Source organism: Pipistrellus hanaki (genome assembly GCF_964339955.1).
Source record: "Pipistrellus hanaki genome assembly, chromosome: 7".
In the NCBI taxonomy this organism is placed as follows: Eukaryota; Metazoa; Chordata; class Mammalia; order Chiroptera; family Vespertilionidae; genus Pipistrellus; species Pipistrellus hanaki.
This window is the reverse complement of record NC_140509.1, coordinates 29,957,007-29,973,821: the sequence shown is the minus strand read 5'-3', so window position 1 is coordinate 29,973,821 and position 16,815 is coordinate 29,957,007. Positions and strand designations below refer to the sequence as shown.

At 38.4% G+C, this 16,815-nt stretch overlaps 1 protein-coding gene across 3 annotated transcripts in view; it reads right to left on the bottom strand.

Moving 5' to 3' along the window:
* Window positions 1–16,815, bottom strand: part of SMAP1 (small ArfGAP 1) — a 101,749-nt gene that overhangs the window by 41,271 nt on the left and 43,663 nt on the right. For all 3 annotated transcript variants that reach the window (XM_084890404.1, XM_084890405.1, XM_084890406.1), the window contains exons 3-4: window positions 8,292–8,377; window positions 3,490–3,565 (exon numbers count right to left, since the gene is read on the bottom strand). In XM_084890404.1, the coding sequence (XP_084746530.1) occupies window positions 3,490–3,565; window positions 8,292–8,377 (162 nt within the window). The remainder of the gene's footprint in view (window positions 1–3,489; window positions 3,566–8,291; window positions 8,378–16,815) is intronic.

Genomic DNA, 16,815 nt, shown 5'->3' with positions numbered 1-16,815 from the left:
GATTAAGCAGGGAATTTATATGCATATATGCATAGCTCATGGACACAGATAATAGTGTGGCAAAGGCTTGGCAGGGACAGGTATGCATAGGGGTCAATGGGAGGGGGAAAAACAAAGTGGACATCTGTAACACTTTCAACAATAAATTAAAAAATAATAATAATATAAACTCGAGTATAAAATCTTTTACCTTGAATTTTTATTTTCAAAACAATAAAAAAAATGTAAAAAAAAACCCACAGAATAACATCTCTACGAACTTCACTAATATTCACCAAAACAGTGTACCATGTTTGTCGACTGCCCCCCCCCAACTCTCCAGCTCTCTCTCTCAGCTGCTAGAGTTCAGTGAGTCAATTAAAAATGAGTTATACCTGGATGCAAAGAACATTTTGATGGTTGCCAGATGGGAGGGGAACGTAGGGAGGAGTGAAAAAAGGAAACAGAGTAAGATGTACAAATTGCCAGTTATAAAAAGTCGCAGGGATATAAAGTACAGCATAGGAAATAAAGCCAACAACACTGCAATAACTATGCATGGTGTCAGATGGATTCTTGACTTATTGGGGTAATCGCTTATGATATGTAAATATCTAATCACTATGATATACTAGTACACCTGAAATGAATAATATTGTATAAACTATAACTAAAACTTTTTACAGTGTAAATTAAAAACATTGAGTTAGATAACTCAAAAATGTTTCTAGTAATGACAGACACTGATGTTGAAGATACATTTTAAGACTTTAAATAATCATTGCAATATTAAAGGCCTGGTGCACAAAATCTTTTATGATGTGCTCTTCACATATAAATTTGGTGTTATTTTGCTGACTGCTGATATCACAAATTTTTTCAAAATCAAATGAAAATATTTGCTTATGTCCTGTGGCATATTATTAAATACTAGAGGCCTGGTGTACAAAATTAGTGCACTGGGTCAGGAGGGTGGTTCCCCTCAGCCCAACCTGTGCCCTCTCGCATTCCGGGAGCCCTCGGGGGATGTATGACTGACAGTTAAGGGAGTGGACCTGAGCCATCAGTTGGACATCCTTAGGGATGCCATGGAGGTAGGAAAGGCTCCTGCCACCGCGGCTGCACTCACCGTTAACCTAGCTTCTGGCTGAGCGGTGCTTCCCCTGTGGGAGTGCACTGACCACCAGAGGGGAGCTCCTGTGTTGAGCGTCTGCCCCCTGGTGGTCAGTGTACATCATAGCGACTGGTCATTCCGCTGTTGGGACAAATGCAAGAGGGTGCAGGCCAGGCCGAGGGACCCCACGGTGCACAATTGGAGCTGGGAAGGGATGCAGTATGTTGGCCAGTGGGGAGGGACCACAGGAGGGCTCCAGGGCATGTTTAGCCCATCTCAATCCCGATAGGCCAGACCCTAGCAGGAAGCTAACCTACCGGTCAACTGTCTTCTCCCTGGTGGTCAGTGAACATCATAGCAAATGGTCAACCAGTTAACTGTCTGCCCCCCTGGTGGTCAGTGCACATCATAGCAAGTAGTTGAGCAGCCTTAGCATTCATAGCATATTATGCTTTGATTGGTTGAATGGACGAGTAGACACTTAGCATATTAGGCTTTTATTATATAGGATACGATAGATGACAGTGAGAGAAAACAGTATTTCATCATTGATAGAATTTATGTTAGGTTATTTTTAGATGTGTTTATATAATTAATTGCTATGTCAATATTCTGAATAGAAAAAATAAAAATGAGTTATAGATATCATGACACTTGATCCCTAAACATTTTATTTCAAAATATATCTTTGATGATGAAGAATTCCTCTTAACTAAGTATTATACCATTGTCACATCTGGAAGGGGGGGAGACACAATTCCATAACAGCTATAATTTAAAGGTAAAACCATTTTCATATGCATTACTATATAAAAGTAATTTCTAAATTGTTCTCATGAAGAAAAAATACTATAAATATAGATTTAATTTAAAAGTTTAAGGGATGGGAGGAGGTAGAAGAGGGCATAGGGAAGATAAAAGGTGATAAAAACAGACTTGACTTGGGAGGGTGAACAATACAGACACAATACACTGCACAGATGATGTATTATAGAATTGTACACATGAAACATATAATTTTATTAACTGTCATTCCAATAAACTTTTTTAAAGTTTAGAATATTACAAAGAATGTTTAATGTAAAGCAGTATCCTATATAATAAAAGGCTAAAATGCAAATCAACCGAAGGCAGAATGACTGGTTGCTATGACGTGCACTGAGCACCATGGGGCAGATGCTCAATGCAGGAGCTGCCCCCTGGTGGTCAGTGCACTCCCACAGGGGGAGCGCCTCTCAGCCAGCGGCGGTGGCAGGAGCCTCTCCCACCTCTATGGCAGCCAGACATCCCCTGAGGGCTCCTGGACTGCGAGAGGGCACAGGCCCATGTGAGGGACCTCCCACCAAGTGCACAAATTTCGTGCACCAGGCCTCTAGTATTTTATAAAACATGCTAAAAGGATTTCTTAAAATTTCACACGAAAACATGTTACTTGCTTAAAAGTTAGTCCTCTTTTCCCCATAATGCTATAACTAAACTTAGTTATCGCATTATAAATGTCATTCTCAATATTGTCAGTTTTTGTCAGTTTTTCAAAAGATTTCTTCTCCTACCTTCATTGTAAATGCAGCCCAAACTCTACACATAGGGCATCTTTGCTCAAAAATACACACTAACAATATGTTAAAACATTTTTTAACAAGATTTTTCATGGTCAAAGACAATACATTAAAATATCCTTACTTTGTTAGTATTTTATTAAATATTTTAGTATATTGCTTCTCCTTATGGCCTGAAAAAAAAAAAACTCAGTTTGCATATAAATGAGATGAAATCATTGTCTCTAAATTGCTTGCAAGACTTACCACAAGATTAACTAACTTATAACTTGCTTATTAATATAAATATCAAAGGCCAAAAAAGTCATCACATCAATAAAGACAATTTATCTTAAATTATAACTAACTGGAATGGGAAAATATAATCAGAAAAAAAAACATTTAAAAAAACAGTGATATATCATATTTGATCACTATTGTAAGGTTCAACTATTAGTTATCAGAAGGCTTAATAATAACCAATTAACAGATCCACTAAAGCTTTTAGGAGAGGATAAATTGGCCTTTTCATTTTACACAAATTTCCAGAATGTAGTAAAATTATTTCCTCTCCCCCTTTATTCAATTATTGGCTTTATCTTTTTTGTAAATTCCATAAAATTAACTTAATTAAATGCCATTTAAGGCAGTTATTAGACTCTTAGAATATGCTCCTTTGTAAATCAAGAGTTCTGCTCCAGAAGAGCTCATTAACATATTTGACAAAAAATTCCAATATACAAATTTGACAAAGTATATGACTAGTATATTTTTACAATAAATAGAGTGGTATTATATGTTAACATTCAAGCTCTATTGAACAAACTTAAATTAATGACATATGAAGATTTTACTTACATTTGTAACAGCTATAGCATTTTTATCATAGTATTTCTTCTTTTCATATTTATCTCTGATGAAAAATTCCACTGCTCTGAAAACAAATAACTTAAGGAAAAGCGTGAGCTCAGTGGCATGTACACACCCCTTGATTCATTCCTCTCCACAAAGTTTAAATTCTAAATTCATTTTTCCTACTTCGCAGTCTATGTTTTCCTCTCATACTATTTCTATAACTAAATTCTATAATCTACTTTTCTTTCTACCAAAAAAGTTGGTCTCTTTCAGGAAATTTCCACCAACCAACAAAACCACTCAACCCAATTCTGGAAAGGAAAGTAACTATTTCTCAATTCCATGACATTCTTAAGCTCAACTCCATCTTCCCCAAACTCTAAACTCAATTAAGGTACATTTTGGATTTTCAGTATAAAGAAACAAATACCCATACAGTACCCACAGTATACCAGACATTGTGTGTTGTCCATAGTTTCTTTCCTTTAATCCTTCCACAGTCCAGTAATGTGTATATTATTATTTTCACATCATAGATAAAGAATCAGGAACTTGGAAATATCAAACGATTGAGATTGTAATACTTATATTTTTTCCCAATCTACATGCTGCCTCTGAGTGGTGGTAATTTTTTTTCTCCCCCAAATCTGAGAAATGGGGAAGAAGTCAAGAAGCTAAAGCCAAGATTACTGCTACTTAATGTTTCTGAAGGTGGCTAAATTAGCCTTTCCTATTGATGGAGTGAGCCACTTCTAGTGGGATTTGAGAATTGGGGGTTATCTGATATAGGTGACTTCTCTTTCCACTCAATTACTGCTTTATCATTAAATGGAAATTCTTCCATCAAGCATTCTTAACATTTTTAGTACCATGAACCTCACAGGTAAAAACTGTGGACTCCTTTCTGGAATAGTGATTCTTAATGCATAAAATAAAATACACAGACTTTTGAAGGAAAAGAATTACTTAGAAATACAATCTGTGGATCCCCAGATTAAGATACTCTTCTGTTCAAAAGAAAAGTTACCTAAAACAGTAAAACAATATATTTTCAGTCAGTAACTCCATATTAGAAGTTAACAAAAGCCTTTTAAAAATTGACAGTTGAGGCAATAGATAATAGGAAGAGTTGACAGATAACTACTCAGTGAATATAAAAGAGTTGAGGCATTATGAACGCACTCAAAGGCCTTTTATAGTAGTAAGACAGAAAATCTAAACATTCAATTTATTAAAATAAGTGAAATAACTGAAGCTGATTTTTAAAGATAGTTTTCTACATCCTATGTCAAAGGTACTTTACATTATCTATTTTCTCTCCTTTAACCTGTAAAGTAAGTGCCATTTACATTTAAAACTGGGGAACAGAAAGTTTTAGAAGTTCTCTGGGATTCTACTAATACAGAACAAAGGAGAGTTGTGATTCAAAACTACAAATGTCTGATATCTACCTTTTCAGAATGTTATTGTTCAACACAAGTTCATTTGTGAATAAATCCATTAATTTCTGGTAATGATAATACATGCTTTAAAATCTTAAGAAGAATGTCAAATTTGGAGGGCGCCTTTATTTTCAAAGCAGCCTTGGCGACCCTTTCAAGTGCAAAGTGTTGGGGTTGCTAAAAGGCTGCTAATTTAGATTTTGGCAGCCAATTTTATACCAAAAATTAACAAGTGTGCCAAGATTTTCATAAGTGTGCAATGTTTACATAAATTATTTTACATGTAAATAAGATAAATGTTAATTTGCTCATAATTATAAATCTAAATTCATGTTATATTTTTCTAACAAAAAAAAATGAAACTATCAAAAAAGCCCTTTGTGGATGAATTGAGCAATTTTCATTGTAGAGACAACTTTTATCTCCACAAATGGGAAGAGAAAAAAGAAAATACTTATTGTGAACAATTAAAGTTCAATACCTCATATAAATATGACCATAATTTGTAAGTGCTTTAAAAGTAGTCACATTTAATTTGAAAAATCAAATAAGCATACTTCTTTCTTCTAGGGTGCAGACTAATGTTTCCAGTTACTAAATGGGTATCTCTAAGTATGTGTCCAACACACACCTCAACCTGCACAAAGTAATAAAGCATGGCTCATTCATTATCTTTCATTCTAACCCTTAAACTTTCATTGGTACTGAATTCCTTCTCTCCACTGAATTTCACAGAACCTCAGCCAAGCTAGAATATCTAGGGTCATCTCAGTATTTTTCTCAGAAACAAAGCCAATCTAAACCTAACCCAACTGCTTCTACTTTCCTAAATTCCTTCTAATTTTCCCAATTGTCTGCTCTCCATTTTCAATGTCATTGTTTAATTTATATCTTATTACTCACTTCAAGGCTATACTAAGTATCTACAGTGGTGCCTCACACAACGAACTTAATTCGTTCCAGGAGCAAGCTTGTTATGCGGAAAGTTCGTTATGTGAAACGCGTTTTCCCATAACAATACATGTTAAAAAAAATAATTCGTTCTGTAGCATAAAATATGCTAAGATGACATAAAAAAAAATATGCTAAGATGACATATTTTTATTTAGATACATCTAAAAACATTTTTTTTAAAAAAAAAACAAACACATTTTTTTAATTTTAAGACAGACTAAGTAGAGTCTACCGAATCTTGCACATCTTCATCCATTTTCTGCTTTTTGGCCGATGGTTTCATGAAAAACCTGTCCGAAGTTCGCTGTGCGAGGCGTTCGTTATGCGAGGCACCACTGTATATGGTCTCTCTGACCCCAAGATCCCCTTCAACTAATCTTCCTTGTGGAGGAGTTAATGTTTTACAATGTTTCTCCTGCTTCAAAACCCCTGGAGGTTTTTCAAATCCTTCAAGCCTTTAGAACATGAAATGAGGTCTAAACTGCTCTACATAGTATTAAAAATTCTTCATAATTTGGAAAATAAGCTTCTACTGCCACTTAACCCACAAATCTTGTCACATCAAAACCTTAAAATGTTATGTTTCTTCACACTTTAATACTTATCATTCAATTTTTATGTCTGAAATGTACCTCCCATTCTTACCCTACGATCTTGCTATAATAAAAATAGCCTTGGATATCACATTGCTAAATTTGTGGAAGGAGGTGGGGAAGCAGAAACAGAAAGTCAAATACAAATACTAATTTTCTAAATATAACTTAAAAGATTTCTACATAAATATGAAAATATATATAATGACCTGTAGCTCATGTGTGAAAAGATGATCTGTTTTTCACTGTTTGACCATTCAAACTGTTTTGGTACACAAGTGGATAATATATAACTAATATATAACTGATTTTTAAGAAACTTTTACATTTTACTGTCAAAAATGCAAAAGTCACCTATGGATAGAATCACAAATATCTACAATGAATTAGATATTATTATTCATAGAGCAGCACAATTTTGATAAGCTGCTTACTCAAACTTCAATATGAGTTTAAGAAATCCTACAGAATCAAATATTTGTCTTTAGGAAATGTGAAAACATCCTAATTAAAATGCCCGTGAGAAGATATTCTATTCATTCATTAGAACAGATCTGTAAACAGTTGTGCAACTTATGCAAATATGGAATATCAGTAGTGAATATCAGCATAAATTACTTCAGTACTCCACTTACACTAAATATGTAATTTGCCATTTAAATGTATACATGCCAAACTACTTCACAGAAATATAGTTATAATATAAAGGTGATCAAAGAAAATCCCTTTGGAAAAGATTTTTTTAAATATTCATGATATACACAAATTAATCTCTAATCAACAGTCTAAAATAAACTCTTCAACTAAGACGTGGAAATCACAGCCCTGGCCGAGAAGCTCTGTTGGTTAGAACATTGGTCCAATATGCCAAGGTATAGTATAGTTTGATCTCCAGTCAGGGTAAATACAAGAAGCAACCATTTAAATAAGTGGAACAACAAATCAATCCTTGTGCTGAGACCGGTTTGGCTCAGTGGATAGAGCATCAGCCTGTGGAGAGAAAGGTCCCAGGTTCGATTCCGGTCAAGGGCATGTACCTTGGTTGTGGGCATATCCCCAATGGGGGTGTGCAAGAGGCAGCTGATCGATGATTCTCTCTCATCATCGATGTTTCTAACCCTCTATCCCTCTCTCTTCCTCTCTGTAAAAAAAAAAAAAAAAAAAAAAAAAAAAAAAATATATATATATATATATATATATATATATATATATATATATATATATCAATAAAATATATTTAAAAAAAATAATTAATCCTTTTTCCTCCCCAACCCCTCAGAATAAATAAGTAAATAAAATTTTAATGAAAAATAACAGAAATAGCCGAGACCGGTTTGGCTCAATGGATAGAGCGTCGGCTTGGGGACTGAAGGGTCCCGGGTTCGATTCCGGTCAAGGGCATGTACCTTGGTTGCGGGCATATCCCCAGTAGGGGGTGTGCAAGAGGCAGCTGATCGATGACTCTCTCATCGATGTTTCTAACTCTCTATCTCTCTCCCTTCCTCTCTATATAAAATCAATAAAATATAAAAAAAAGAAAAATAACAAATATAGATCAATCAAGAAGAATAGGTGTAATATTTTATACTTAGTAATAACTACATAAAAATACTACATAGATCATATACTACCAGATTCCTAACAAAAATTTACTATATACAAAGCACAGCCCAGGACAGAGCAAGTTTTATCTTTAATGAGCAACAGTATGATAAAATTCACATCTTTCCACATCTTCCTAAGCACAGTTAAAATATGAACTATAAAAATGAGTCCATTCTTTACAAACCCACAATAAATAAGTATTAAAGGATACTGATCTGTCTGTGGTCTTCGAAAGTTCTCTGGAAGATTGGCTTCATAGAGTAGTCTTGCTTTAGTATTTCCCATATCCTGCATACACTATAATAAAAACAAAAATCAAGTATTTGCATTATTCACATGAGCATTTGGGGGCAAGCAGGCTGGCAAGGAGGAGGGGGGGAGGCAGTTGGGGGAGAGCAGACCGGCAGGTGGAGTGGTTAGGGGCAATCAGGCAGGCAGACAGGCAGGTGAGTGGCTGGAGCCAGCAGTCGCGGATTGTGAGAGGGATGTCTGACTGCCGGTTTAGGCCCGATCCCTGTAAACTGGCAGCAGGACATCCTTTGAGGGGTCCCAGATTGGAGAGGGTTCAGGAATGCCACCCGCCTGCCTGATCTCCCCCAACTGCTCCCATGCCACCTGCTCACTGCTAGCTGCCTCCCCCTGCTGCCCTGCTCATCCCCACTTTCCCTTCCCATTAGCCTGATCACCCCGCCAGTCCCCCCACCCCCTGTGCAAAATTTCATGTACCAGGCCACTAGTATATACATATACAAGATAACACTTATTTCCAGTACATATACTTCACTTTAAAAAAAATGATTTAGGTCACAATTATGAAAGTACTATGTTCAAAATAAGAACATATTTCTAATCCTTCACATTTTTTTCAACATATATGGATCCAGTTTTCTAATGCCTTTTTCTGTGCATATAATCGCATCTTCATTTATACTCACTATTTCCTACAAGTGAATTCCTAGGGTTGTTCATGTGCAGTATTACTATTTTAAATATGCCACCTGAAAACCACCACCATTTTAAAAGTAAACTCAAGATCAAATTTTCTTTGTTTTGATTTTCAAAATACTCTGAGGGTTCATGATTTATACTCAAGATCACTAAAGCAGATTAAAGAGAAATAGTGCTGACCTCTTCATAAGTGAATTAATTTCTCTGGAGTTATTGAGATTTTGCTGAAAGCTATGGATACTCTCCCTACCAAACAAACAAAAAAACTGTACCCAATGGCCAAATTTTACAAACAAGTTCAGGAGTTCATAGATATTCCTCCCTAAAATCTATAAACCCCAAGAGTTTTTTATAATAATTTCAACCAGTTAATTACATTTCAGTATCATCTATGAGGAAAGATTAGCATATAGTACTTCCTGAAGAATCTATTACATTAAAAATTAAATTAACATTTATAAACAAAGCATTATTATTATTTTACATTATTTACATATGGCTTGTAGAAAAACCCATTTTTATAATTCCTTTTATTTTTCTGGTTTCCTGAACACCCCCTTCACCTCTCTGCTCTTCCCCTCCCCCCCCTCACACACACACACCCCTCCAATCCTGGAAAAGGCAATTCAAATTTAACAGATTATTGAATGTTGTAGGCCTCAAGGATACATGGAGTTTATCTTCCTTCAAATAAAAAAAGAGACATTTCTCCCAACTGAGTGTTTTAAGGTATGCAAAATACTAATACACCCTAACTTATGGCACTCAACCCCACCTCAACATATATATTCTCTCAAATTAAACGTGATTTGTAAGTCATTTTTCTCTAGAGAGAATGAGAATGTGAAGTAATAGGGGGCTGGGAAAAATAATTTTTGTGTTTTTATTTAGTTCTAGAGAAGAAGAAGAAAAAGAAAAAACAGAAGCTAAAGCAAAATAAACCCATTTCAAAAATGTATTTGAGGCTAATAAAATATCGTATGTCAACTAGAATTTTAAAATAAATTTTTTAAGTATATGAGACGAGGAAAAGTCTGTATAAAATGAACTGACAAGACAGGTTCAGAGGACTATATTACATCATGATATATCCTACTAGAAAGTTAGTTATGCATAGGGCTAATATGTAATTCTGTGTGGCAGGAGAAGTGTTGAGAAATTTCCAATACAGCTTTGCTCTTTTGGGGAAGAGAAAAAGAAAAAAAAAAAAAAAAAAAGGTTCCCATCTCAAATATTCAAATGATGATGAATCTTTGTGCAATGGTGGGAATTTGAAAGTAGAGATAATCAAGTTATGTGATCATGAAGACATTAAACAATTAAAAGAATTAGACCAAGAAAAAATAATTTCTTAATTGGCACCATATTTACAATGAATTGAAAAGTAACTTAAGAAACAGCTCACAAAAACTATGAAAGTAAAAAAAAATTTGAAAAGTTTATCAAGCAAACAAGAATACATGAAAATTTTAACAAAACAAATTAAGACTAAAAACAGTATCTACTATAAATGCCACATCTCATTGACCCTGTTACACTTTTCTTCATATTTTAACATGTATGAAATAGCAATAGATCTTATAATTGATGTTATCTTAAAATAATTTTTTCTTATTTATTTGCATAAATAAGTCTGTAAAATGGAGATTTACCTTATAATTAGAGATATCTTATATTCAATGATAGGACTATACACACCCTATCTAATAAAGAGGGAATATCCTAATTGACCATCACACCCTCACAAGATGGTGGCACCCACAGCCAATAAGAGGGAATATGCTAATTGACTACCACACCCTCACAAAATGGGGTGCCCACAAGATAGTGGCACCCAGTCCCCTCAGCACCCCCCTCATCCAGCCTCAGTTCCCCATTCCCCTCAGCCCTGCTGGAGGGGGTGGGGGGGAAGGAGGCACCACATGCCTCATCCAGCTAGAGTCCCCCTGTCTCCTCAGCCCCACCTCATCCAGCCTCAGTCTCCCAGTCCCCTCAGCCCCACAGTGGAAGGCAGTTGGGGACGATCATGCTGGCAGGGGAGCGACTAGGGGGTTATTGGGCTGGCAGGCAGAGTGGTTAGCGGCAATCAGGCAGGCAGGCAGATGAATGGTTAGGAGCCAGCAGTCCTGGATTAGAGAGGGTGCAGGCTAGGCTGAGGGACAACCCCCCCCCCCACGTGCACAAATTTCATGCACCGGGCCTCTAGTTATATATAATAGTCTTTAATGTAGGTCATTACACTTTTTTGGCAAATAACATTTAGGAATACATGTATTACACCAAACTAAAGTTGTACATCGCAGTTAGGAGGGGGGAAAAAAGAGGTATAAGATCTGAAAGGAAGTATTGATGTGAAATAATGTGTCATTTCTACAAGAGACCACTACCAAAAACTGACTGGGTGCAAGTGCACAGGTGTGTGGTTGTTAGTTGGGACAGGGGGAAAAATGATTTAATGACATCACCAATGTAGAAGGATCATTTTGTAAGAAGGAAGATATTAATAAGCTCAGATAATTTCTAAAAATTAGAATACAGCAGAAGGAAAGTCAGCAATGAAAAGATCAGTAGAGTTAGAAGATTAAACAATTTGGAGATTAAAACCAGGGAAAATGAACAATAGGAGAAGGTATTTTGAAGAAGTAAGAGGAGTGTGGTACAAACTAGTTGTTTGAAAGTATCAAGACATTACAGGTAAGGGCACTATAGAACACTTAAGAAAATTTATTCTATTGGTTTTGAAGAGCAAACTGTTCTGGTAATTAGCAGGGGAAAAAATCCTAATGACTATGATAAACGTTATCTTCAATACTTTATTTTTTAATATATTTTATTGATTTTTACAGAGAGGAGGGAGAGGGATAGAGAGCTAGAAATAACGATGAGAGAGAAACATCGACCAGCTGCCTCTTGTACAACCCCTACTGGGGATGTGCCTGCAACCAATGTACGTGCCCTTGACCGGAATCAAACCTGGGACCTTCCTATCCACAGACCAATGCTCTATCCACTGAGCCAGACTGGTTTCAGCAATACTTTATTTTTACATATAAATATTATAAACTGCATGCCTAATATCTTCTGTACTAATAGAAGAGTAATATGCTAATTAGACCGGGAGATCTTCAGGAAGTCCTTCCGGACAAACCTCCCCCATATGGCCCCCGGTCCTTCTCCCAGGCCGGCCATGCCCCCCACAGGGCCTTCACCCAGTGGGGGCATGGCCAGCCTGCAAATGGCCAGCAGCCCCTCACCCAGTCCAGCCATACTCCTCAGGGGGGACCCTCACCCTGATGGGGGTGTGACCAGCCTGCAAACCATCCCACTCCCTTGCTCAGGCCAGCATTGCCCCCATGGGGATCCCCACCCCGATGGGGGCATGGTCGGCCTGCAAACCGCCCTAAGCCCTTTGCCCAGGATGGCCCCGACCCCCAAGGACCCCACCACGATCCAGGACCCCCTTTGGGGCAGACCAGCCAGCCCCCCACCCAAGCACCAGGCCTCTATCTATCTATACTAATAAAAGGGTAATATGCTAATTATACCAGGAGACCTTCCAGACAAAGCAATGATGGCGGGGCTAAGGCAGAGGCAGTTAGGGGTGATCAGGCCAGGAGGGGAGGTCGGTTGGGGGTTATCAGGCCAGCATGGTGGGGGAGGGGGCAAGTTGGGGAAAAGCAGACCAGCAGGGAGGGACAGTTGGGGGTGAGCAGGCCAGCAGGGTGGGGGCAGTTGGGGTTGAGCAGGCTAGCAGAAAGGGGTGCAGTTGGGGGAGAGCAGGCTGGCAAGAGGGGGAAGTTGGAGGCAAGCAGGCCAGCAGGCAGAGTGTTATGGGCGATCAGACAGGCAGGTGAGCGGTTAGCAGCCAGTGGCTCCAGATTATGAGAGGATGTTCCACTGCCCCTATGGGATCGGGCCTAAACCGGCAGTCGAGCGTCCTCCAAGGCAGGGGTCTTCAAACCACGGCCCGCGGGCCACATGCGGCCCCCAGGGGAGTCTGATCCGGCCCGCCAGGTTTTTTGGGCAGTGAGCACAGCCGAGGTGTTACAGTAGGAATTAGTAGTTCATATAGTCCGGCCCTCCAGCTCTCTGAGGGACCGTGATCTGGCCCCCACTTTAAAAAGTTTGAGGACCCCTGCTCCAAGGGATCCCAAATTGGAGAGGGAGCAAGCTGGGCTGAGAGACAACCCCCCTCCAATGCACGAATTTCGTGCACCAGGCCACTAGTATAGTGTGTGTGTGTGTGTGTGTGTGTGTGTGTGTGTGTGTGTGTGTGTAATGTATTGCACATATATATATGGCATTAAAATGTGGTTGGTGTGTATGTGGGAGGCATCAGTAGTTTAGGTATCTCAGATTGCATCTAACAAAACTGGAAACTACATGCTGCAGGGCTTACAAACACCATGCTCTTTGCTTTAGAGGCTCACAATTCTAGGAAATTGATGCAGACAGAGGTTATATGATTGTTCTACTGGATAATACAATGAATCAGTTACAGAGAAGACTAGGATCAAATTTTTTCAGTCCCAATCTTTACTGCCATGCATCCACTAGTCAAAAAAAGTACCCAGGAAATGTCAACATAAAACAGAATACTGTAGGTGTTGCCTCCATTATTAAAGCATTACTACTGTTATTAAAACATTACTTCTTTTAGGTTCTCCCATCAAAAATGCTTTAGAAAAATGCACTGACAGGAGAATTCTAGTTGCTTATTCTCTGGCATTTATAATTCAGTTTTCCAGAGCTTGGAAGAACAGAGTGGTTACAAAAAAAAGGGGGGATTGGGGGGTTCTGGAAAGGGACATATACTTTTTTTAAATAAATCATCATTTAAGTAGAACACATCTTAAAATTAATATTATTTACTATATCTATTAAATTCAATCTGTCCTATTTTATATCATACGTTCTTAGAAAGATGAATGGAAAAACTTCATCCAAAATTATCACCATTTTAATTACAAAGGCAAGCTTCACCTGAAAATGGTATAATAAATCACTTAAAAATCCCAAAACCCTACTTTAAAAAAGTTATTTTGTCCTTGTCAATCTATAATCTATCTGCTGTTTCTCCACTTAACCCAGTACAAAGACTAACACTTTCCCAAAGCCACACACATCATTTGTGATTCAATTTCAAAAATACTATTTTAAAATGAAATGCTGAAAAGCATATGTGTACTGACATGTTATCATCGCAATGTGAAGCATTTCAATTTCTGAAACTTTCTAAGTAGAAAACATTTCACACTCTATTCTAGTTTTGTTTTAAAAACAAAATCTATATTCTAAAAGTGTTCTAAGTTGCTTTTGAGGGGGGATGGTAAGTAAGAAGCATACATAAATGGTTTTAACTAAAAAAAAAAAAAAAAAAAAAAGAGCTTTCAAATGAATGTGAAGATAAAAGGCAACAGAAACAGAAATAAAATGTGCTCTAGTTTAAATCATTGTCAATATAAGAAATAATAATAAATGAGAAGCCACTTAATATTCCAAGTTAATGATTCATTCGCCTGAGAATAAAACATCATTTTTTCCCTTTCATCTTACAAAATATTGGAAAGCAGAGCTCTCTGTGAAATCCAATTAAGAGATACACTAATTGTATCTCCAGGTTATGACTTCTTTTGTCCTACTAGCCCAACAACAGCCAAATACAGTTCAGTCCACCCAGTGGCAAAATTTAAAAACTATGGCTGCTTGCACCTCCCTTCTCCTTCACATTGTGCATCCTCCCCCTTTGTCTCTGCACCTACTTCCTATATGTCCCTGTAAATGTTTCCTGCACTTTTTCCTTCAGACACTAACAGGTCCCTGATTCATAACCATTCGTTGTTAAACTAAAATTCATACTAATGTATTATTTAGGAAGCGATCTGCATAGTTTTCGTAAATTGTATGTAGTATGTACTGGTTTGTCTTTCTGGATTTTCTTCTGTTCTTAAAAAATGAAATAAGTCGGTAAGAGAGGAGCGGCTACAAAATAAAGAACTGAAATTACCAATTGCACTGTTGCAAAAGATTATAATATAGCAATCAGAAAGATCTTTTAAAGTCCCAAAGGCAAAATTAGAAAACATTAAAATAATCAATAGAATCTTACATAATATACAAACTGAGCATGCCTCTGCTACACCCACAAGCCATTCCCACCAGCCAAACAGGAGCAAGTATGCAAATTAACCCAACCAAAATGGCTGAAGCCACAGAGCAAGCAGGAGACTTGGGTTTCCCTGGCAATGGAGGAAGCCAAGCTTCCTGCCTGCCCTGGCCAGCCCTGGCCTCTGCTAAAGGCTACAAAGTTTCAATTATAGAAGATAAATAAATCCCAACAAAAATGGTGGCAGCCAGAGCTGGAGAGAGCAGAAGCTTGGGTTTCCCCCAGTGATGGAGGAAGCCAAGCTTCCTGGCTGGCCCTGGCCTCCATTCAAGTCTACAAAGTTTCAATTACAGAAGATAAATCCCAGATACCAGAGCCTCCGCTTGGGTCAAGGAGGGTAAGAGGGGGGCGTGGCCAGCCTGCAAAACACCACAGGCCCCTCGCCCAGTCCGCCCCATGCCCAAGGGAACCCCACCCTGATCCGGGACACCCTTCAGGGAAAACCAGCTGGCCCCCACCCGTGCACCAGGCCTCTATCCTATCTAATAAAAGAGTAATATGCAAATTGACCATCACTCCAACACACAAGATGACTGCCCCCATGTCATCAAAATGGCTGCCCCCATGTGGACACAATATGGCCGCCACAAGATGGCCAGCAGGGGAGGGCAGTTGGAAGGGAACAGGCAAGCAAAGGAGGGCAGTTGGAGACAATCAAGCCTGCAGGGAAGGGCAGTTAAGAGTGACCAGGCTGGCAGAGGAGGGAGTTGTGGGTAGACCGGGCCTGCAGGGAAGGCAGTTGGGGGGGACTGAGGCCTGCAGAGGAAAACAGTTGAGGGGGACCAAGCCTGCAAAGGGGGGGGGGGGCAGTTAGGAGTGACCAGGCCTCCAGGGGAGGGCAATTAGGGGCAATCAGGCTGGCAGGGAAGTGGTTAGGAGGTGATCAGGCTGACAGGCAGAAATGGTTAGGGGCAATCAGGAAGGCAAGCAGGTGAGCAGTTGGAAGCCAACAGTCCTGGATTATAAGAGGGATGTCTGACTGCCTAAGATGATCCTATCAGGCCTAAGAGGGCAGTCGGACATCCATCTACGGTTCCCAGACTGGAGACAGTGCAGGCTGGGCTGAGGGACACCCCTCCCCTATGCACGAATTTCGTGCACCAGGCCTCTAGTTAGTGTATAAAGGAAGGATGGTACAGGCCTATGTTAAATCTGGAAAAAAAGATAAAACCATGTAAATTAATACTCTTCTACCCAATTTTCCAAGGAATGGATGGGGGAAAAGAATCTTACCTCCAGATTAGTGTGTAAGTATGTGAAACAACTAAAAAGTGTGTATCACCTGTATATTTGTATATTTGCATGAAATATTTTAGTAAGAATACATAAGAAACTGATCAATACTTGTTCTTACTGAGGGAAAGTGGACAACTGTGGGACAGAAATGGGAGACTTCACTTTATAAATTTTGTGCCCTTGGAAGTTTGTACCATGCCCATGTATTCCCCACTCCCCAGAGCAATAATCAGAGAAAAGCTATATTAAGCGTGCATTGTTTTTACCCAAAGGGAACTTAGGGTATCCAGAGCAAGGAGACGCTCCTCACTGATATCATCCATTCCTACTAGAAGAACAAAGTCTTCTGATGATCAAAAAGGTTATAAATCAAATCAATAGTACG